Source organism: Anopheles gambiae, chromosome 3, assembly GCF_943734735.2.
Source record: "Anopheles gambiae chromosome 3, idAnoGambNW_F1_1, whole genome shotgun sequence".
In the NCBI taxonomy this organism is placed as follows: domain Eukaryota; kingdom Metazoa; phylum Arthropoda; class Insecta; order Diptera; family Culicidae; genus Anopheles; species Anopheles gambiae.
The window spans coordinates 71271327-71292550 of NC_064602.1; the positions used below are offsets into that span (position 1 = coordinate 71271327).

At 47.4% G+C, this 21224-nt stretch overlaps 1 protein-coding gene across 1 annotated transcript; it reads right to left on the reverse strand.

Annotated features, from left to right (window-relative positions):
• Window positions 1-1025: 1025 nt before the first annotated feature.
• On the reverse strand, window positions 1026-20820 carry LOC1271023 (tubulin beta-1 chain). The gene is made up of 2 exons (XM_309765.5): window positions 20459-20820; window positions 1026-2707 (listed from the first exon to the last, which is right to left on the reverse strand). The coding sequence occupies exons 1-2, from the start codon at window positions 20513-20515 to the stop codon at window positions 1421-1423; spliced, it is 1344 nt and encodes a 447-aa protein (XP_309765.4). The 5' UTR covers window positions 20516-20820; the 3' UTR covers window positions 1026-1420.
• Between the last annotated feature and the right edge of the window lie 404 nt (window positions 20821-21224).

Genomic DNA, 21224 nt, shown 5'->3' on the forward strand with positions numbered 1-21224 from the left:
GTGCGCATAAATGGGGGATGGCCGCAGTGTGTATGAGATGGTAAGATGTAGGTGGAGAGTGAGGGGAAGAGAGCGCATTAATTCAAAACGTGTAGGATACACGCCCGCACACACACACGCACGACTCGATGATGTTTTCTGTATTTTGTCACTCTCCTCTAAATTTCATACGCAATTAGATTCGCGTTCACGCACGACCACAAAGCACACACGCTTGAACACGGCGCGGCACGGGTCTGTGTTGCGCATCAGGGGAAGAAAAAGCTTCTCAGTGGGAGAGATTTGTTGGCATTAGAATACTGAACACTCCTTTGTTTTGCAAGCAATGTGCGTGACACAGTGTGTGCGTGGAAAAACAGTTTACGGCGAAATGGGGGGAAAACGACGCTCCCTATATGCCGGAAAATGGAATTAACATCCCTGCCTTAAAAACTAGGACATAACACCACCTCTCGCTCTCCTTTAAGGATTTGGAGCTCACACTGAATGCAACACGCGATCTTTTTTTTAATAAATACAATTGTCTTTCTCACGTCACACACACACGTGCATCTTCTGTGTGATTCTGATGTAAATGCTTGCGATTTTGTTTGTTTCCCTTGATCCTTTTCACTTAAGCTTTCTCATCTATGATGGACAAACACACACACACCAACTACCGATGTCCAAGGACAACGTTGGATTGTGTGAGATGGAGTTTTGTGTCAAAATAGTGTGTGTTGTGTGGACACTGATCTGATCTTCAATTGGATCCTTAAAATACACCGTGCGTAGTTTTGCTCTTAAATCCTCTCCATTTTGTGTTGGTGGAGGTTTGTTCAAGTGTATTTTGTTGCGTGTATAACGTGTGTGTGTGTGTGCGTTTGTGTTCGTTTCGTATGATGGTGGTGGTGACGATGAATAAATGGTGAGAATCTTCCGAAGAAGAGTAGCGCGAAACACAGAGCCAAAAGGGGATGATGATAAAGGGGGTGTTGTAGCACGTATTACAATATAACAATGAAGAACGGTTAGGGACAATTAGGTTTTGTTTTTTTCAGTGGAACCAACACGGCCCACAAAAAAGCGCCTATATTTGTTTCTCTGTCTCCGGGAAGGAAGTGCGTTTTTTGTTGCTTTTTGAAAACCGTTGCAGCTTTCTGTCCTCCATTTTTATGCTGCTGCTTGCGTACAGAGAACAAAGCAGGAGGGAGGGACACACACACAACAAGTGACAGTTGTATAGAAGAACGAGGGAGTGTTGTCGCGCTGGTTTTGATGAATGAATGGGACAGTGGAAGAAGGCGAGTGGTTCCGGGGAGAGGGAGGCGCAGGGGCTGTTGCTGCTGCTGCTGCTGCTGCTGTGGGGGATGGTGATGACTTTCACAGGGCTCGCGGCGGCGCGCACGCAAAACGATACACCCAAGACACCAAAAGCTGCTTAGTTCTCGTCAACCTCAGCCTCCTGCTCCTCGTCGAACTCGGCGTCCTCGTCGGCGGTCGCCTCCTGGTACTGCTGGTACTCCGACACCAGATCGTTCATGTTGCTCTCCGCCTCGGTGAACTCCATCTCATCCATACCCTCGCCGGTGTACCAATGCAAGAAAGCCTTGCGGCGGAACATAGCGGTGAACTGCTCCGAGATGCGCTTGAACAGCTCCTGGATGGCGGTCGAGTTGCCGATGAAGGTGGCCGACATCTTCAGTCCTCGCGGCGGAATATCACAGACGGCGGTCTTGACGTTGTTCGGGATCCACTCGACGAAGTAGCTGCTGTTCTTGTTCTGGATGTTCAGCATCTGCTCGTCCACCTCCTTCATCGACATGCGGCCGCGGAACACGGCTGCCACCGTCAGGTAGCGACCGTGTCGTGGATCACAGGCCGCCATCATGTTCTTCGCATCGAACATCTGTTGCGTCAGCTCCGGCACGGTCAGCGCGCGGTACTGTTGCGAGCCGCGCGACGTCAGCGGCGCGAAACCGGGCATGAAGAAGTGGAGACGCGGGAACGGCACCATGTTGACCGCCAGCTTGCGCAGATCGGCGTTCAGCTGACCCGGGAACCGCAGGCAGGTGGTGACGCCGGACATCGTCAGCGAGACGAGATGGTTCAGATCGCCGTACGTCGGTGTGGTCAGCTTCAGCGTGCGGAAGCAGATGTCGTAGAGAGCTTCATTGTCGATACAGTACGTCTCGTCGGTGTTTTCGACCAGCTGGTGCACGGAGAGGGTAGCGTTGTACGGTTCGACCACGGTGTCCGACACCTTCGGCGACGGCACGACCGAGTATGTGTTCATGATGCGGTCCGGGTACTCCTCGCGGATTTTCGAGATCAGCAGCGTGCCCATGCCGGAGCCGGTACCGCCACCGAGCGAGTGGGTCAGCTGGAAGCCCTGCAGACAGTCGCAGGATTCGGCCTCCTTGCGCACCACGTCGAGCACGGAGTCGACCAGCTCGGCACCCTCGGTGTAGTGGCCCTTGGCCCAGTTGTTACCGGCGCCCGACTGTCCGAACACGAAGTTGTCCGGGCGGAAGATCTGTCCGAATGGGCCGGAGCGGACCGAGTCCATGGTACCGGGCTCGAGATCGACCAGCACGGCACGCGGCACGTACTTGCCACCGGACGCCTCATTGTAGTACACGTTGATGCGCTCTAGCTGCAGATCTGAGTCGCCGTGGTATCCACCGGTCGCATCGATACCGTGCTCATCGGAGATAATTTCCCAGAACTGTGCAGAGAGAAAGAGACGCAAAGAAAGGGAAGAAGATAGGTTAATAATTGGGACACATTTGAAGAGTTTGGAAATGGTAGCAGTACTTTTGCTCATGGAAATGTCGAAGAAGGAGGAGTGAAGGTAATAAGATAGGCGACTGTAATGCCTCTTTCGCCCGATGACTCATCCAATGTTACACGCTTACGACACACACGTTCGTCAGGACAACTTCAGCGACAGGATGAGTCACGCCATTATGTATCCGGAAGTATACAACCCCTCAATCCCTCTTGATTTATTATGTACCTCATGCACCAGGGATAGTAATTGATTTCCGCTCTTCTCTGGCATATTTTCCCTCTTTCGGGCGGTCACCATGTGGTTAAAAGGACGTTGGTTCTTTGTGTTCATCGAGGGCAAAAGTATTAAAATTCGTTGAAACATAATAGCCCCAAAAACGCGTCCTTTCCACCCGTCGTCTGGTGAATATTTCATCATCCAATGGCGCGTGACGGAGACGGCGAGACTGTTGCTTGTGGCGACAGTGGCCAATCGCAGGAAGTGGTCAACATTGGAGGTACAGAGGAGCATGTAAAAAGCCTTCCAATGTCCTTTTGTATGTGTTTGTGTCCGTGTGGTAGGTAATCAAATCACCAAAAGTAGGACGTAAAGCAGAGTGTACCGTGTGGCGTCGTGCACGAAGGTTGGATCAATATTCTCTCTTTTTCTGTGTTTCGCTCTTCTCTCCAAGTTGAAGTAGCGCATTTTGGGGCCCAATCTGAGATTCAAATCGAACCCGGTACACGTCACAGAGAGCACAGGACGGCGATTTTGGAGAGAACTTCTAAATGGCGCATGCTCCACCAGAGAAAAAGGACGCGTTTTACCACGCACCGAATGTATGGTGGCCATGAAGGGGGGTTGTTGGAAGAGATTCAGGACGATGAACTTTCCCCATTTCCATCCTTCCCTGAGGTCCCCCCTACTCCACCACCACCAAAGGTGGTCACAAATTGAGGGTGAGTCATCGTGTGTCTCGAGGACTTTTTCACTGACCATTTTCGAACAGCGACATTCTGTCGCAAGGTTCTTAATTCAAGCGTGCGTGTGGAGAGGGAAAAAATTAACTCTTGGCAATCGTTTTTCCAACCCTTTCTCGGGGTCTGTGATTCCTATAGCTACCAGTAAGAATCTAGCACATTGGATTTGCTATTAGAAAAAGCTAATTAAGGCTAACTGGAAAAAGACCCCTGCGTGTCGTGTGCAAAGAGTATTCACCTTTGGGTCCTTTATTCAACTTAAGGCGATTTAGACACCTCACCAACTACCCTCTCTCCAAGTAATGACCGTATTAAGTGCCCATTAGTGACCACAATACCACGCGAGACGTCCTCCCTCTTTCTGCGATACAAAAAGGCAAGGAATGATAGAATCATAAAACATTCGATCGGAAAAGGAAAGGGGTGATACGAAGACGACCTCCCACTTCTCTCTCTCTTTCGCCATGTGTTACTGACTCCCACCGAAGGTTTGTGTGCTGTAACAAGATAGCCTCAATTCAAGAATGGGTCTTCTGATAAATATCGAAAGAAATACAACACCCCTTACTTAACAATAAATACCAGAGGGTTGTGCGGGGTTTTTTCCCTCTATACAGACGGAAGAGGGTCGTCCGTCGCACGTCTGTTGTGGCAACTGGTTCGCCTGCGCTCACCATGGTAGCAAATTATACGGACTCTTTGCTGCTTTCCTTCTTTTTTATGTGTACTTCAAGATTATGCTATTTCCTTTCAAAAGCAAAAAAACGACGGTCACAAAACAACAGGAAGACCTCACACAAGCGAGGAGCCGTTGGGAAATACAACAGCTGCGGTGGTAAGCAACTTTTTCGACATTTGGAGGAACTCCGAATCGGATATGTGTGCCTTTTTTTATTTAAAAAGTTGGAGTATATTATTCCGTTCTCATAACATTGAAATTGTCTGAATAGAGCAGAAAAAAGGCACTATATTTTATTTATTTATGACCAAAAGCCCGCTCCACATTTTAACCTCGTACCACCACTGCGTTTTTGGAGGGCGGAGGTCTTTTTAAAAAGTAAATATAAGAATTTGGGTACAATTTTTTAAATTTATTTTTCGCCCTTATCCTCGCCCCCTCTTTGCTATCTTTTTTATGGCACAATGAGCGAGGCTTTCAAATGTTGCGAGATATTCGCCTGCAAAAAGACCCCAACAGAGGGATGGTGTGTTGGCACACAGAGGCACGAGAGGCGAGAGGCGTCTCGGTCGGTCGGATGTCCATAAATGGAGAAAAAATGTGTTCCCACCGTAAAAGCGCACACCACACACACACACAAACTCATTCTCCGGCGCGCACTCAGGCAAAACGCCCCAGCGTCTCTCACCATACTACGTTAGTCCAAAATTTGCATATAACACACAAACAAATACAACAAAAAAACGAGCGCTGACGTGGCGTTTGGTGCAGAAGTGTGGCGCGAGACTCGACTGTTTGCCGTTTTTGGAGAAGCAACTTCCGAGCTTCGAGTGGAGTGAGCAACCACACACGCTCAACACAGATTTGACTCATATACTTTGATAGAAAAAATTAAGTTTATGTCATGGTTATTTTGTGCGTTGTTTTTGCCTCTCCAAATCCCACTTTACTCACTTTCCCAACATTATCGCACATTTTTACCTCGCATCACGGCATTCTAACGAGCCAATATACACAGACAGACTTCCCTTTATGATGATGATTTTACTCGTCTGGAGAAGAGTGTGGATGGAGAGGTGGATCCGATCTACCACCACAGTGCCTTCTTTCTCGCGATGATGTCATCTACGGAACGCGATAATTTAGCAGACCCCTCCTCCTCTCCTCCTCCCGTTTACGACACAACCGGTCCTACTACCACACCACGCCCGCTTGTCAACTCAATTGTGCGTTTGAGGCGAGCGCAAATGGAATGTGCATACGCGTCAGACTGACAACAGAAAAACGCGGGCGGGTGTGGGGAGAGTTGTCGGTGATCGTTATCAATATGACAACATTGCACCACCCTCTCCTCTTCATAAAAAAAAAAAAATACTGAACTGTTTATTTGTGTGCCAGCAAAATCTAGAACACACCAACCAAAAAAAAGGCCCGACCAACACACATACAATCACAAGCTCTAGTAGAGGCTCTGCGACAATGTAGTGATCAAGAACAGTCGCTGAGGCAAAAAGATGACCCTCTGAAGGCATGACGACCTAAGCACAGCAATAAAATAGAAATGATTGAGAGAGATTGTCATGTGCCGGGGTCTAGTGTCCCACGTCCACCCCCACCCGCCGCTTAGCATATTACGCGACAACGCAATGCGCACGCAATTAAGGAGAATAATAACGACTGTGTGTGATGTCACCACAGTTTCTTACTTGATATTCTCGCTGTTACACCACGAGCCTCCACCCGTGTGTATTTAAATGATGGTTGAATGTATTTTGCAATGATTTTTATGTGGTTTAAGTTACAAATCTTGATAAACTGTACACGCTGAGCGTATTTTTATATTTAAATTAGCCTTAACGAAGCAAACGTTGAGCGTAAATTACATGCTCAAGTGTGACAACCGTTGCCTTCTACGCGTGTTTCTCGTTTACTTATTATCAAAACCCTAACTTTTCCACATTCTGCTGCCGATAATGAAAAGAGAATTTTAAGCAGCAAAAACAACGTCCAACACCTTGATAAGGCGATGATGTACTCCAGTGGTTGTACACGTTCACACGAACAGGCTGAGCAGGTTCTCTCTCGTAAATCACAAAAATAAACACACGAACGACAGCCACACAACCAAAGTGAGGGCGCGCGCGATAAGGTGCGCTTTTTTTTAAGGTAGATTTTGCAGGCCTTTTCACACCACGGCAACAAAATTAGCAAAGGTTAGGAGGCGGCAGCAGCAGCAGCAGAGGGATCAGTTTTTGATGCATGTGCATGCCTGGTTTATCGTTAACGGTAACTTCAGATAACGCGACTCTAGTTAGTTCGTCTACTTAATTATAAGATAGTCGCACATTGTTGGTGCAAATGGAAGTTGGCGACAACGAGAAATGTCATTTGAAAGAAAGAAAAGCAACTCAAAGGTTGTCTCTTCCAAGAGCGAAAGTGGGTGAGAAGGACTGAGTTTTGATTAATTGGAAGATATCGTCGTCATCACTTCGCTCGATCAATATCAACAGATAGTGACCAAAGACTGCCTCTTCCCTCTCTCCGACGAATTTGTCACTTTCGGAATTAAGTTGGATGTGATTTTCATTGGATTTCTCCTCATTCACTGTGATGATGATGATAAATGTCGCTCAATTATGCGTTTTTTTTTCGGCAATTGCTACAGCGAAGACGAAAAATGGAAGAAATTCCAATGAATACACCAAAATCATGCACCGACGTTCTTTTTCCTTCTTTTCTCGCTTGCTTTGGGAGGTTCGTCGCACACTTGAGGGGCTTTCCAATTTTTTGAGTCATTCACCACAACAACACAACAATGTGGTCATGGTGGGACGCATATTTACACAAAAAAACCCCCTCCACAATTTCCTTTCGGAATAAATTTATGGCACGCGGGAAGTGTGTGACTAGGTGAAAAACACTTATTTACTTGGGAAGGGTGTCCCCTCATACATCACTGACATCCGAAAAGCCCAACCCAAAACAGTGCTTAAAAGAGTGGCATAGATAGGTGTATCGGGGCCTCATCAAGATGAAGATACCGTGTGCACCTGTCACTTTACCCATTTCCCGTGTGTCGGGAGCATTTCAGAAAATGCATACGAACAAGCCCTTCCCTTTCTCCTTGATGCAATCTTTTGCTCTGTGTGCGCACATACACATATGCGCGGCCATTATTGAGAGCGAGAAAAAGGAGATCCCTTCCTCAAATCTGAAATGCAAACTTCAGTTTCTGCTGAGGAAGAAGATTATGCTTTCCATTTCCCACACAATCGGTCACCTGACCCCGCGCCGGCATGCTAACGTCATCATACACCACTTGGCCCGTTTCGTGTCAAATTAACTGCCGAGCAGAGAAAAGAGGTCTATGTTTATCATCAACCACTACCACCTCACGTCGCAGCCCCTCTCTCTCTCTTTGCTCTAGGGTGAAAGTCATCGGGCGGACGCATAAAAGCCGATTGCATTTCCAAAAGGAAAGACGTCATCATTTCCCCCCGTCCATCACGGAACGGAAAGGAGATGGAATGCTGACAACTACGAGAGGAGGTATTTTCCTCTTCCCGTGACCCCTCTCTCGTTATGGAGTTTTGGTGGCCAGCGGCCAGGGTTGCATTTATCGCTCAAAAATAGTTTTCAACAAGCGCTGCTCCCCACAACACCAGATACGGATGAAGGAGTTCTCCCTCTACACACTTCGACGCCACTTTCGGAATCAATTAAGGGTTAAACACACTAATAATTTTCCAACTAGATTTGATTGCACATCCCCCAAACCATCTATTTCTCCTCATCTGCTGCGCACTTGTGCCGCTCCTCGAGTGCACGCGTGTGGCACACACACGAACAGAAGAAACAAATCTTCCTCTCCAATTGACCGTGCGCTGGCCGCGGGCCCTCTCCCCCATCTGATATAGGATTGGGCGGAGGAATATAGGAGAAGGAGAAGAAAATGCACTTCCCATTAAATTGGAATTTCAAATGCTTCAAACAACGCACACACGCCTCACTTGTCGGATGCACGAGGCACCAATCAAGGCAATTAGCTAATAATCGCTTCTTATTGCAGCTTATCCTCTCCTCTCTTGGAACGAAACTTTCGGAATTTTCGCCGCCCTTCAAAATGGGCTTGGTGGTGCATCATTTTTATTTTATTTACTTTTCCCAAACAATCTCCTTTTTCAAAGAAATATTTGATCGAAAAAAGCCATTTCACTCGTTAGTTGCACCTAAGGCCCCACACCACACATCACACGTGGTATGAGGAGACACATGGTCCAGCGGAAATTCTTTCTCTAATTGCCAACTCATGTCTTCGAGGGGAGAACTCAACATTATGTGTGTGTGCTGTGTATATATAATTGAGAAAAGAAATTATTGATGCTGCCCGCCACTTTGCGCCACCCAAAGGGCAAACCGGAAACGGATCTAATTAAGAGCAAAAGAGGTAAGGAGAGAATTAGAGGAACACACACACACGCACACCTTTCTCTTTACAGTGCACGGAGCTGCAACGATTTGAGACGGTAAGGCTGCCACGCCGATTACTTCTTCCAGGTGAAATATCGTTTCCGTAGATCTCAAACACAGGAAAGAATCAAACAAGCGTGACATCGTGCGCGCGTTGGAACAACCTCCCGTTAGAGGAAAAGGCTAAATTGGAAACTTTTTTTTTTTTTTGGGTTTCTTATTTGATTTTTTTATATGGCATTACTCACCGCCATAAATCGAACAACAGTTACGAAAGCCCAATTAATCCTCTGGAGGTGAGGTGGTTGTTAATACCATATCAGCCACACATAAAACATTATAAAAAGAACAAACAAACCGACAGAAGCGAGACGTGTGTTGTTAAGAAGATTGTACAGCATGAAGGTTCATAATTCATAGCTTGTCCATTGGTTTTTTTCGAGCAGCGGATGTAACATGGCAACGCCGATGCGCTTCATGCACACACATACATCAAAGAGGTGTGTGGTGTGGTGCTGTGTCTTACTGGGAACTTGTTCTAATCTAAGTCAAACAGCAACGACCGTTCGCTGTCGGTGAACTGAGGCCAACACTCCCTCAATGTATCGTCGTGGTGTTCCAAAGGGGTTAATCGGGATCTATAATAGTTCTTCTGGTTTTTTGTGAGGTCTCTTTTATTTTCCATGCACGCCTCAATAATTTTCCATAATCCGTTCTCATCCTCCCTCTTTTATGCTGAAAAGAGTGAAGTGTTCAAAAGACAAAAAAGGAATAGGAATCAATTTGTTCTATACTATGTTGAGACGATGTCTTCTTCGACTTGAGCCCCCCTATTCGGGAAGAAACCCATATTAAGGGGATAGAGAGCTCATTTAAGGGAAGCAATAGAAAGCATAACAAATATGAAGAAAAGACGTTTTGACCATTATCACACATCGGGCACAACAAAATTAGGAATATTCAATTGCTTCTTCCTGTTGTTGGTCGCCTTCGAAAGGTTGAATAATGATGACTCACAACATTATGGTGAAGACACGAGTGTTGTTGTGTTGGATCAATAATAATAGAAATATTTGTTTGCTGAGCATACACAAATGTGATTCATGAACACGGCTTCCCTTCTTCATTTAACCCTTATTACATGTTTCACCATAAAGTAAAAGGGACACACCCTGCTATGGCAACGCAACGAGACACACTGTTTTGGACAATAAAAAGCAGTAAAATACATGTGTGTTACACAGTCGCCAACAACGCGTATTCATACATACAAAACATGACAGCTTCAATATGTCAACTGATCGCGTTCGATGTGTGCCGACTTCCACCGCTGAAAAATAATATTCGAACCAGTTTCCTTATCCATATGCTGCCGCTTGTTTTAAGACTTTGGTAAAACTTTCTCCCTTGTAAGGAATACACACAACTTCTTGGATATCTTTTTCGCCATCTTTCGGGACAGCGTTTTCAATAGTTCAATTGGGCGAAGCGGGAAACAAGAGACATGTTATGTATGTTGTACATGTCTTCCCCATCCCCATCATCGATTTATGCCAAAAGCTGAAATGCGATGACAACGATGAATTGCACGCCTTTTTCGATCTCGATCCATCCCCCCATGTTGTTTGTCGTCTTCGTGGTGGTGCTTTTGATTTACTTTCACCTCACAGAGAGGAGGAGAGTAGATCATTCATCCATGACGTGATTTCTTCAAATAATTGATAGGCGGAACAGCCACATACGCTGACTGTGCCTTTCTCTGTGTGTGTGCGCAATTTATAAAATAAAAGATTATAGAGAAGCTGTAAAAAAAGGGAATTAATGCATCCGTTGCGGGGGAATAATCATTTAGCAGTGTAATCTCCTTCCTTCTCACTCTTACCATGAGAGATTTATGTTGAATATTTCAATCATCTTTACCCACGTACAAGTACACTCTCTTCACAATTGAATTTTGCATACCCAATCATACGCTACTAGTGATGGGTAATCCAGAGCGGAGTCATGGATCAACTCCGACTCCGGTGCGCAAAATATGACTCCGGCTCCGGATCATAACTGGATTCGACTCCGGATCAGTCCGGATCAGTCCGGATCACTCCGGATTACTCCGGATCACTCCGGATTACTCCGGATCACTCCGGATTACTCCGGATCACTCCGGATTACTCCGGATCACTCCGGATTACTCCGGATCACTCCGGATTACTCCGGATCAGTCCGGATCAGTCCGGATCAGTCCGGATCAGTCCGGATCAGTCCGGATCAGTCCGGATCACTCCGGATTACTCCGGATCACTCCGGATCACTCTGGATAACTCCGGATCACTCCAGATCACTCCGGTTCACTCCGGATCAGTCCTGATCACTCCGGATCAGTCCGGATCACTCCGGGTCAGTCCGGATCAGTTTTCGTACATATTAGATGTACGACTTGAAAGTCAATGAACTCATCAAGAATTGTCTAAACGATAATGGACAGTCATTCCGGATCCGGAGTGATCCGGAGTGATCCGGAGTGATCCGGAGTGATCCGGAGTGATCCGGAGTAATCCGGACTGATCCGGAGTAATCCGGAGTAATCCGGAGTAATCCGGAGTAATCCGGAGTAATCCGGAGTGATCCGGACTCGGAGTCGATGAGTCCGAGGGTTTTCCCGTACGCACACCCCCCCCCCCCCCCCCCCCCCCGCTAAACACTCCGGAGCAACTCCGAGTCCGACTCCGAGGGATGCCGGAGTCGGATCAATCCGACTCCGGAAAAAAATTGTATTTACCCATCACTACACGCTACTTGAGTGTGCCTGAAAATCTCAATCATCAGTTGCGAATTCCAAGACGTTCCCTCCTCTTCCGTTTTGCTGCACTTGCATTCTTCATTTTTTTCCGCACACTGTTGCCAAGGAGAAAGGGGCCTCTTCCATCCAATAAATATTGGCTTTTTCTTACATCAAGGGCCACCAACACCACAGCACAAATGGGGCAAGGAGGGAAAGATTATTGAACATAAGAAAGAATTCCACTAACCACAGAGGAGCACGCCACAGCGGCCAAGGGCTCATGCTTCGTTGAGTGAGATAATCGGTTTATTTAAAAAGCAATATTCATCCTGCCTTTTTCATCCCCTCGTCCCATACCTCGCAAGGAGTGTGTTTCCTGTTGTGGATTTTTGCATCTTCTCTTCTTTTTTTTCTGTGCCGCTTCGATAACTGCTGCTATTCAGCACTCAGACTTGTATAACACGCTTTGTGAGTAATTTTGCAACATTTCGCAGACAACTTGGATTAACCGAAGAGATGGAGAAGGAGAGGAGAGGTTCAATGGCAGACAAACCAGTCCCGGACATGTTGAAGATTCAAGCATGCTCTTCTTGGCCATCATCATCATCATCATCATTCCCCAACCGTTTTGTGCACCCCGATATAATATCACGTGTGTGAGCATATGAATCAAACCCTTTCTTAAACGCGAAAAGGCGATTTCAGAGCACATGCGCACATGCCGTGCACTGGCCCCTCGTGCAAAAAGCCGGTAAAACATGCGCACTACGAAGGTGTAACGCACACACACAATCCCGAGCCGGCATGGCATTTGCAGACAGACGATGAAATGATTCTTCTTGTCGACGATATAATTTGAGTTATTTTTCGTGTATTCCGCAGAGAAGACCAAAGTGAAAAAATATTGCAGCAATTTATATCGCGTCTGTAGGGGACATCTCATCCACACAATTTGTTTGACGCAAGTTGATGACGTATTATTGGTCTACAACGTGATTTTCGGGGATTTTCCAATTGGGATTCTTGCTCGCTTTCACTCTAATAGGAAAAAACTAAGATGAGGTTATTTGTAATGCAATGACGTCTGTACACATTTCAGAAAATGCTTTTCTACAAAATTTTAAGGGTCGTCGCAGGTGCTTCCCCCTCCCTTCAAGGGAAAAAAAGAGCAAATGTTTAGAAAAAAAGCCGTTAAAACTGTGCACGCTTGTTGCTCTATTTTGATCGCTTACTCAAGCAAAAGTCCCAGGAAAAAGACGCCCGCGGATCCAACATCAGAAACACCGAAAAGAGAAGGTAAACGAAGCGTCATGGGACACCACACCACGCCACACTGCTGCTGGTGCCGCACGAAAAAGGTGTTTGTTGAATGGCAAGTACCTACACCAGCACCTTCCAAAACGGTGTGTGTGATGTTTGTGTTCCCATTCCCACGGAAAATTCAGAAAAGCAAAACATTGGTTTGAAGGTACCCCGAGGTGTGTGTGTGTGTGTGTGTGTGTGTGTGTGTGTGTGTGTGTGTGTGTGTGTGTGTGTGTGTGTGTGTGTGTGTAAAAATCGTGCCAAATCAAACTCTACTTAGCCACATTTCAATGGTTTTAATGTACCGGCGGAGTGTGAAAAGAGAAACTCCTCTGATGATGTCCCAGAAAGTTCACATCTATAACCTGGCTTTTTGGAGTTATTCTTCTCTTGGAGGTGGATTAGAGAGATCTAACACTCTGAGGGAGATACCCACGACATTGGAATATTTAAAAACGAAGGTTCCCATCACCGCCTCCCGATAACGAGAAAAAGCGCTGGTTGGAAAAGCACATCCAAAAACGAGTTCATCAAAATGGAAAACCCGGTTCAGAGCACTGACGCCGAAGAAAAATAGGTGATCTCTCTAAGGGTGGAAGGTTAGGGTCAGATATTTCTTCGCTCGTTGGGAAAAACTTCCCGCTAGCTTAACTTTAGAGGAGACCTTTTTATTCTCCCACACCAAATGGAAATGATAAAGAGTGAAGATTGGGTGCAGGAGCGATGCCCGTTCGCTTAGAGAGATGATACGAAGAAAGCCATCACCATCATCAAGAAAACCTCTTTCTCTGAAGCTTTCAGCTGAAGCGCAGTGATGACAGAAAGGTCAGGCTCGTGTCGGGAAGGAGAAATAAGTTGATGGACCCCACCAATACACCAGGGGTCCATTCCAAAATGGGTGGAGGAGATTATGGTTAGTCCACACCACCACCAACACACTCCATGACATTCCAAAGCCTTTCATGCACTCTGTGGAGAGAAGTCACAATATCCCGTGGGGCATGTACACTATTTTATTATGGTCCGAGACAAACGGGATAAAGCGGATTTGAGTTCTCTTTGCAAGAGACGCCATCAACAAAGTTTGCTCTGTTTCGGAGTTGACGGTCAACACACAGATGGTCATCTATTTCCAAGGAGCACAACTCTACATGGAGCTAGAATTCCAATTTCACATCATCATCACAATTCTCCTTTGCTTATTCTCTATTTTCTTATTCCATTCTAAAGCCCCAAGCGGAACAGAATTAGACACACGACAGCTGGACAGACCAACACAGATCGTTTTGTACATTACCTACACATTTGCTGCTCCTTCCCCCCATTACCAACATCCGGGGTCGAAGGCACACACAGGTCTTGAAGCTCTTCAGAATGGGCCTCTCTGTGAGTCGTCGCCCATCATCATAATGCCGATGACGTTCAAGTTGTTCAACCCGTCCAAAGACTCACTCTGCTGCGTTGCATTGAAGCAGAAGAACGGCTAGAAGATCCAAACTGCACACACCAGACCAACCACACACACACACCTCACGAAAAAAGGGTTAAGAGAAGATGGTAGTGGTAAAGTCTGAGAGCGCCGTTCGTCCAAAACGAACAAAAAGAAAGAAGCATGTCAGACCACGCGCGCGCCTGCAGGTTGGGGAGTTGAGAGAAAGTACAGTTATATTTCCCCCTTTAGGATCGCGCGCCTTCCATCAACCGTTCTTCCCACCCGTGTGTGTCCACGGAACGAACATGGGGCCAATGAAACGTGGCGGCTGCGGCGGCAGCTGCTTTTACGCCAGAAAAGACGACGACGTGGCGCAGCAGCAGTGCTGCCGGCTTTGCGCGTTCTTCTTGCGCACACGTCGGGAATGAGGAATCGCTACACGCCTCACTGGCTAACTAGCCTGCGCACCATCCCCCTTTTTCTCTTCCCTCCAACGGGTTTGGGAGAGAGAGAATTGGACAGGGATTTTGCGCCACACACACACACACGTTTGCTACAAGCGCGGAAAAACGGGATCCACGCCAGCGTGTGCGCCCCCTTTCGAAAAACGACATTCCAGAGGTGGGGCTGCTCCCGGTTAAAGAAAAGCAGCCCACACACCCAACCCACTTGCGCGCAAAAGGGAAGTATGAAGGTGGGCTTCCTCTGGCTGGGCACCTCAAACCCTTCTAAAGCCATTTAAAAAAGAAACAAGCTCGTGTAGCAAAACGGCCACATTCCATTGTCCCCCGCGGCCGTGGGATGATAGTGTGGAGGAGGCGTGGGGTGGCAGTAGTTGGATGTTAAGGCCACCACCCTGCTTTAAGGTTTACCCCATTTCTCCCGCGATCGTGTGTAATTCGTATGCCACATTTGGCCTTCTTCTAATCTTGAGCACGCTGCTTTTCTTCTGGCTTTTTGTTTTATTTCGGAAGCGCGCGCGTGCTGTCTTTTCTTTTGCGCGAATCTCGCTCGCGTGTTCCCTCTTTTCATTTGTGCAAATTTTATTTAGCGAAACGCACGCGCTCTCTGTCTCGCCCTTGCTTTGCTCCCGTTTTGGTAGTTGCAGATTTGCGCAACCGTTCGCATAAAAAAAGTGTGCGCGAAGATGACGACTTCCCGATTTAGGGCACCGCACACACTAGCGCGGCTTTTTCTCCTGCTTTTCGTGTGCTTGGAGCAAAAATACCTAAAAGTGCAAGAAGAAGCATTAAAAGAAAAGCGTGTTACTTTGGCAAAGACGCGTTTGATTTGAAATGCGCATCATGAATTACCTTCCAGGTAGGTCGTGTCTTTGCGTGGACTTGGTTTTACTTAATCCCCTGCGCTTCCCTGGGGAGCGAGCATTAATCATTTTCATTCGAATGATCGCTGTTCGTGGAGGAATTCAATCCTCTCTCTTGATCCCCCCATTGCCATTGCTTCAAAAGCGTAGCAAATCAGCTCCAATTCGACCATTTTCACAGTTAGATTTGTGCTTGAACTTGTGCCTAATCGAATTGCGATTTTCATCACCCCAGCCAGCCGCGCTCCATACTCGCCTTCACCAGTGGCGTGCGTTTCCCGGTCCAAAATTCGAAATGCAGCACACCGCATGGTTGCTGCTGCGTGTGAAAAACGTGGTGTGATTCGATTTTTCTTCCACAAGAAGGAATACACACAGTTCACCAAAGCGGCCTCGAAACGTGATCATGCCGACAGTTGAAGGCTAACGGTGATGGTGGTGGTGGTCGTTGTCCACATACACACACCACACCTCGATGAGAAATAGAGCAGACGGTCCTAAATCCAAGACCCGTTGAGCAGGCACAGTGAAGTGTGCACCAACGGGAGAAGGTAAAAGAGCCACACGTTGTGCTACGAAAAACAGTACTGGGAAGAAAAGCGAGGCCCCCCGTGCTTCAAAAACGGATTACGGATTAGAGTTTCCCTCTGCTGCGTGGCAGCTAAAATTAGAGAGAATACACCACACGAGGGAAAAAGGTTTACACCTTCTAGGTGCGTTCGGCGTGTGCTGTTGCTGCCTGGATGGAATTAGAACCTTCACACAAACCCCCCGATAGAGAATGCGTGTGGTGGTGTGTTTTGTGGGTTTTGATGGTGGTGGAGCTGTGGCTGGCCTAGCCAGGGAAAGACACATAATGATCACAACAACACAACCCAAGGCGCGTCATCGTCGTGCCGAGGAAGCGCACACAGACCCGTTTCCCCAAAAAATGGAGGAAAAACGTTTCCTCTGACAACGTCAAACCATTAACACCCAACATGGTCGCCGTCTCGCGTCTTCGATTTAAAAAAACACACAAGCCTTGGGTGTGTGCATTTCCTTTTCCAACACGATCAAGATCAACATTCACCGCCCCACGGAACGTATAAAAGGAAGAAAACATGCTGTGGCTGACTGGCTGTCGGGGTGATACTTGACAAATTGACACCATTTGGGGAGAACACGGAACACCACGGTCTGCGCGCCTCTTCTTCTGTGTGTTCTTTTGCCTTCTATTTAGAGAAGAAAGTGTTCTTTTCCACTCCCCGGCTGGCTCGTCGTTGGCTTTCCTGTCCTTCTTCTAATTTTAGCTTCGGAAAGCAATCGATTTTCGAATGGAAAATATTTAATTGCACTCTTCCCCTCCCCGCTGGCTTGTGTGTTGCCCCAACCGAGAGGGAATTAAAAATATCTGTGTCTTTGGTCGTAAAATTTAACGGGAAAAACGGTTACTCCCGCCGAAAACGAGCTGCGAATGGAGCGCAACCGTCGTCATCGTCGTTGGAGCGATTTTTACGGACACCCCCCTCCTCGACGAGGAAGGCTAATTGTTTGGGGGGATTGATGGGGAGTGCAGGGGGAGAGCAAACACGGAAAAGATCGTGCATTTTTCACTTCATTTAGGGGAGGGGAAGCCAATGTGAAATTTGATCTGAAAACGATCTGAATTTATCTTCTGTCATTGATATACGTTGTTCCTCGCTCCTACGCTGCTTCTTGAAAAGAGAATTTGATTTTCACATTTTATGCTTAAATAGCCCCAGTTTTAGTATAATATTCATTTCTACAGCAATTTTCGGTAGAATTTTAACCGACGCCACGGGTGTAACACACCGTAGCGTTACCTTGCGTCACGAATGTAACGCCCGCCGCCCGTTAGGCTTCAAAACATATTCCAAAATGACAGTTACAGCAGCGCAGGGCGATCACAAGCGTATCACCATCTGCCGCCGCCGCCGCTTGCTGTGCACAAACACACGCGCCATCCTCGTGCTGATGGTTTGAATTTAACGGAAACTTTTGCGTACAAACGCACACAGAAAGAGGGGGACAAAAAGGTACGCCGCCGTGCGCGCACACGGGCCCGACGGCGTTTTCAGACGAGGATCGACACACTCATACAACCGTACACACAAAGCGGCGTTGAGAGCGTTATCGGCGAAATGTGTGTAATTGTTTTTTTTTTACAAAATGTGTAACACAAAGCCGGTTGGTTTAGAGAGAGAGCGCGTGCAGTTATTTCAAATGACGGTTTATTAAACGAACCAGCCCTTCTGTGGCGGCGATGATGGCTGGAATTAGAGATCGGAGCAACCGTTGTCGTACGCACACACTTTCAGTGGACGTAAAAATGTCTGTGTGCGCGTTTACTCATGTATTTGTTACTAAGAGCCGCCAGAGCTGAGGCTTTGCCTCATTCCAAAAAGAAGGTATTTTGATCCTACCTATTCTGGAAATGTTGTTCAAACATGGCTGACCATCAATGCGTCTCTCTTGGTTCTTCAATTTACATTTCATCGTCCAATACACGCAGTCATGCTAAAATGCTAATTCCCGGCTCCACGATCCGGACTCGATCTTTTAAGAATGATCCCCCACAAACGGGATCCGCCGAGGCAATTCTGAATTAATCTCTTTTATTCTTATTTTGCTTGGCGCGTTGGCAAAAGCGGGTTTTTGATGCTTCGGGGCTATTTTTTTCTTGTTTTCTTCTCATCCAGGGAGTGCGAATCAGACTCTAAATGCGGAGTGTGTATGTTGCAATATGAGGCAATTTTCTTATTACTTTATGCGCCTTTTTTGTTACTACTTGCAATGCGAGAATGGCTTCCAAGTACGTGGAACGATCGCTAATCGCTCCGCTCGCTCTCTCCTTGGCAACACAACCACAAAAAAGCGCCACTAGCTTAGGCTACGCGCTGTTCATTTTTTCAAATTTCAAATTTTAACCGATTCTACCGTGGTATACGCACCCCAGCACGCATACATGTACAAATGCTTCTTTCTATTCCCTTCTTTCTATTGGCCATAGAACTGGCGGCGGCTGGTTTCTGTTCCCCGTTCTCGCTTCCTCTTCCTCTATTCTCCTCGCTGTGCTTTTTTTGTTCATAGCATATTCAGGGAAGCCTACAGCAACTAACACACTCAAAGGCGCACATGAATAGATGAAACATACGCCTCTCCTTCATGTCCGCATTATGTGAAAAAAATGTAACCGTTAATGGAGAGCGCGCGGCTTCAAATTCAAATTACTTCTAAGTGTGCAGCGAAGAGAAATTCTTTAAATATTTTAATTCCTCTTTCATAAGAGATGTATTCCATGAAAGAAAAAAGATTCCTCATGTTCCATCGGTCCAACCAGCCCTCTAAAAAAGGGACGCTTGCGCACTCACAACTGCGCCTTCTTCCTTGAACGCTCTCTCCCATCACACCTCAAAAATTCCACCAGTCCTGGGGTGGCCTCTTCAGAGTGCCTCAGCACACACACCTCAACTTTGCAAGTGCCAACCACCAGCCAAGAAACAGGCCCCATCGTCTTCTCCGGGCGAAAGAAACACAGTAAAACGGAGGCAGCAAACAGCAAAAAGAACACTTTTGCCAAAATGGCCGCTCTCTCGCTCTGTGGGGCGAGAATGAAGCACACACATACACGCCATCTCATCCATCAGGCCATCGGAAGCCTGATCGGTGGAGAAGAATACGGTTGGAAAATTACACGCTTCTGCGAGTTTTCCCCCTGATTCTCCTCCTCCTGCTGTTTTCCCCGTCGCTTTCCAACAGCTTTCATTCTGCTGCTCCAACACCAGCCGCGGACTAACAACTCTTTTTTTTCTGTATCTCTGGACTACATGCAGTAGAGGCTGGGTGTGTTTGTGTGTGTGCTTTTTTCGTGCAATTCCTGTCTCTTCCCTTCTGCCAGCCCTCCGATGCTCTTTCCGGTGTACAAGACAGCCGCAGAGAAACAACAGCAAACAAAAAGGTTAACAAACGCAATGGGGGGGGGGGGGGGAGTGGTGTGGTGGTGTGCAAACCGGAAGTGTTTGATTGAAACACACAGAGCCGGTCGGCGGTGTTGGGGAACACGAGAGAAACAGCGGAGGCGGCCACGGCATTAACGTCAGCAGTTTGGCACACTTGTGCCGCATTTCTCCCTCTCTCTCTTTTACTCTTGTTGCATTTGCATGATCTCATCACACACCAGGAAAAAAAACTTAGTTTTTAGCTAAATTTGTAAAAGGTGTGACACACACACAATAGAGCACCTTTGAGCGATTTGAAGGGAGAAATGCATGTTCTGTCTCTTTCGCTTGCACCGATTCACCGACGCACACACACGCACGGAGCGGTCCAGAGTGGCTCATCATACAGAAAAGAACTTGTCCACACACCGCACGGGGTCACACACTCCTCTCACTCACATCTCCTCATCATCCTCCAACAGTGCGCGACCATTTTGTCCATCAAAATCTGTCCTTTCTGTTGCTTCCACGTGCCCACACAATGTAAGGCCCCGCGAGAAGTAGAGTTCATTAACTTTTCTCACACAAGCCGCGGCATCGAAAAGTTGGCCAATTTTCCCACCAGCACACACACACACCGCACACACTCCGCCGCCAATTAAACCCTCTTCACATCCTCCTTCTTCCCAGGGCGCTGCCCGGCCGACGGCAGTCGCTTCCGGGACATTTTAGCACACACATGCACACACACAGACACACTTTTCATCTCATCACCGTCCACGGCAGACACGCCACTTACCTTAGCTCCAATCTGGTTTCCGCACTGGCCGGCCTGAATGTGGACGATTTCTCTCATTTTGACGGTGAAGTGTTTTTTATCGAGGCTTTCGCGAAGAAAATGTGCACTTTGGCGCGCGGGACGGTTCGTTCACCTAAATTCGGGGAACAAACAGCAAGGTTCACACTGAGACAAACACCACACACACGCTCGCTCTGGCTGCTGAGGACAGAAATAGGGAGGACACACGTCTGCTCTGCTCGACGAAGACACACGAAATGAGCTTCTCGGAATCGAAGGTACTGCTTTTTGCTCTGGAACAACGCCCCGTCGTACGCTTTATATTAACGTGCGGTGCGGTTACCCCGCTTTCGCACACCGTTCCACTACACGCAGCGGGCGATGGTGCTCTCGCTCTCACGCACACACTCGCACACGCGCCCGCGAGAGCGCGCTGACGGTGTGACGTGGTGTGATGGTGTACGTACGTACGTGCGCACACACCTAGGGCCCCCGCCCGTAGCCGCTCAACGTGTAGCCGAATTATCGATTTTTAGCCATTGAAGGAATGGAATTTTCCACCGCCGGACACGTTTTGTGCTTATTTTCAATCTGTTTTTTACACTCACGTTACTGCTGCCGGATTAAAATGACGATTTGTCAGTGTAAAATGATCGATTTGATTCATTCGGAAGGCGCGTTTGGCTCGAGAGGGGTGCGCACGTGTGCGCTGGTGTGCGTGATGCCTTGCGCTCCGGTACGCAGGCTCGCACGCACACACCGGTAC

Coding starts and splice junctions, on each gene's coding strand:
- LOC1271023 (XM_309765.5), bottom strand. CDS start 20,515: ATGAGAGAAATCGTCCACATTCAGGCCGGCCAGTGCGGAAACCAGATT. Junction 2,708..20,458: donor GAAACCAGATTGGAGCTAAG/GTAAGTGGCGTG, acceptor CTCTCTGCACAG/TTCTGGGAAATTATCTCCGA.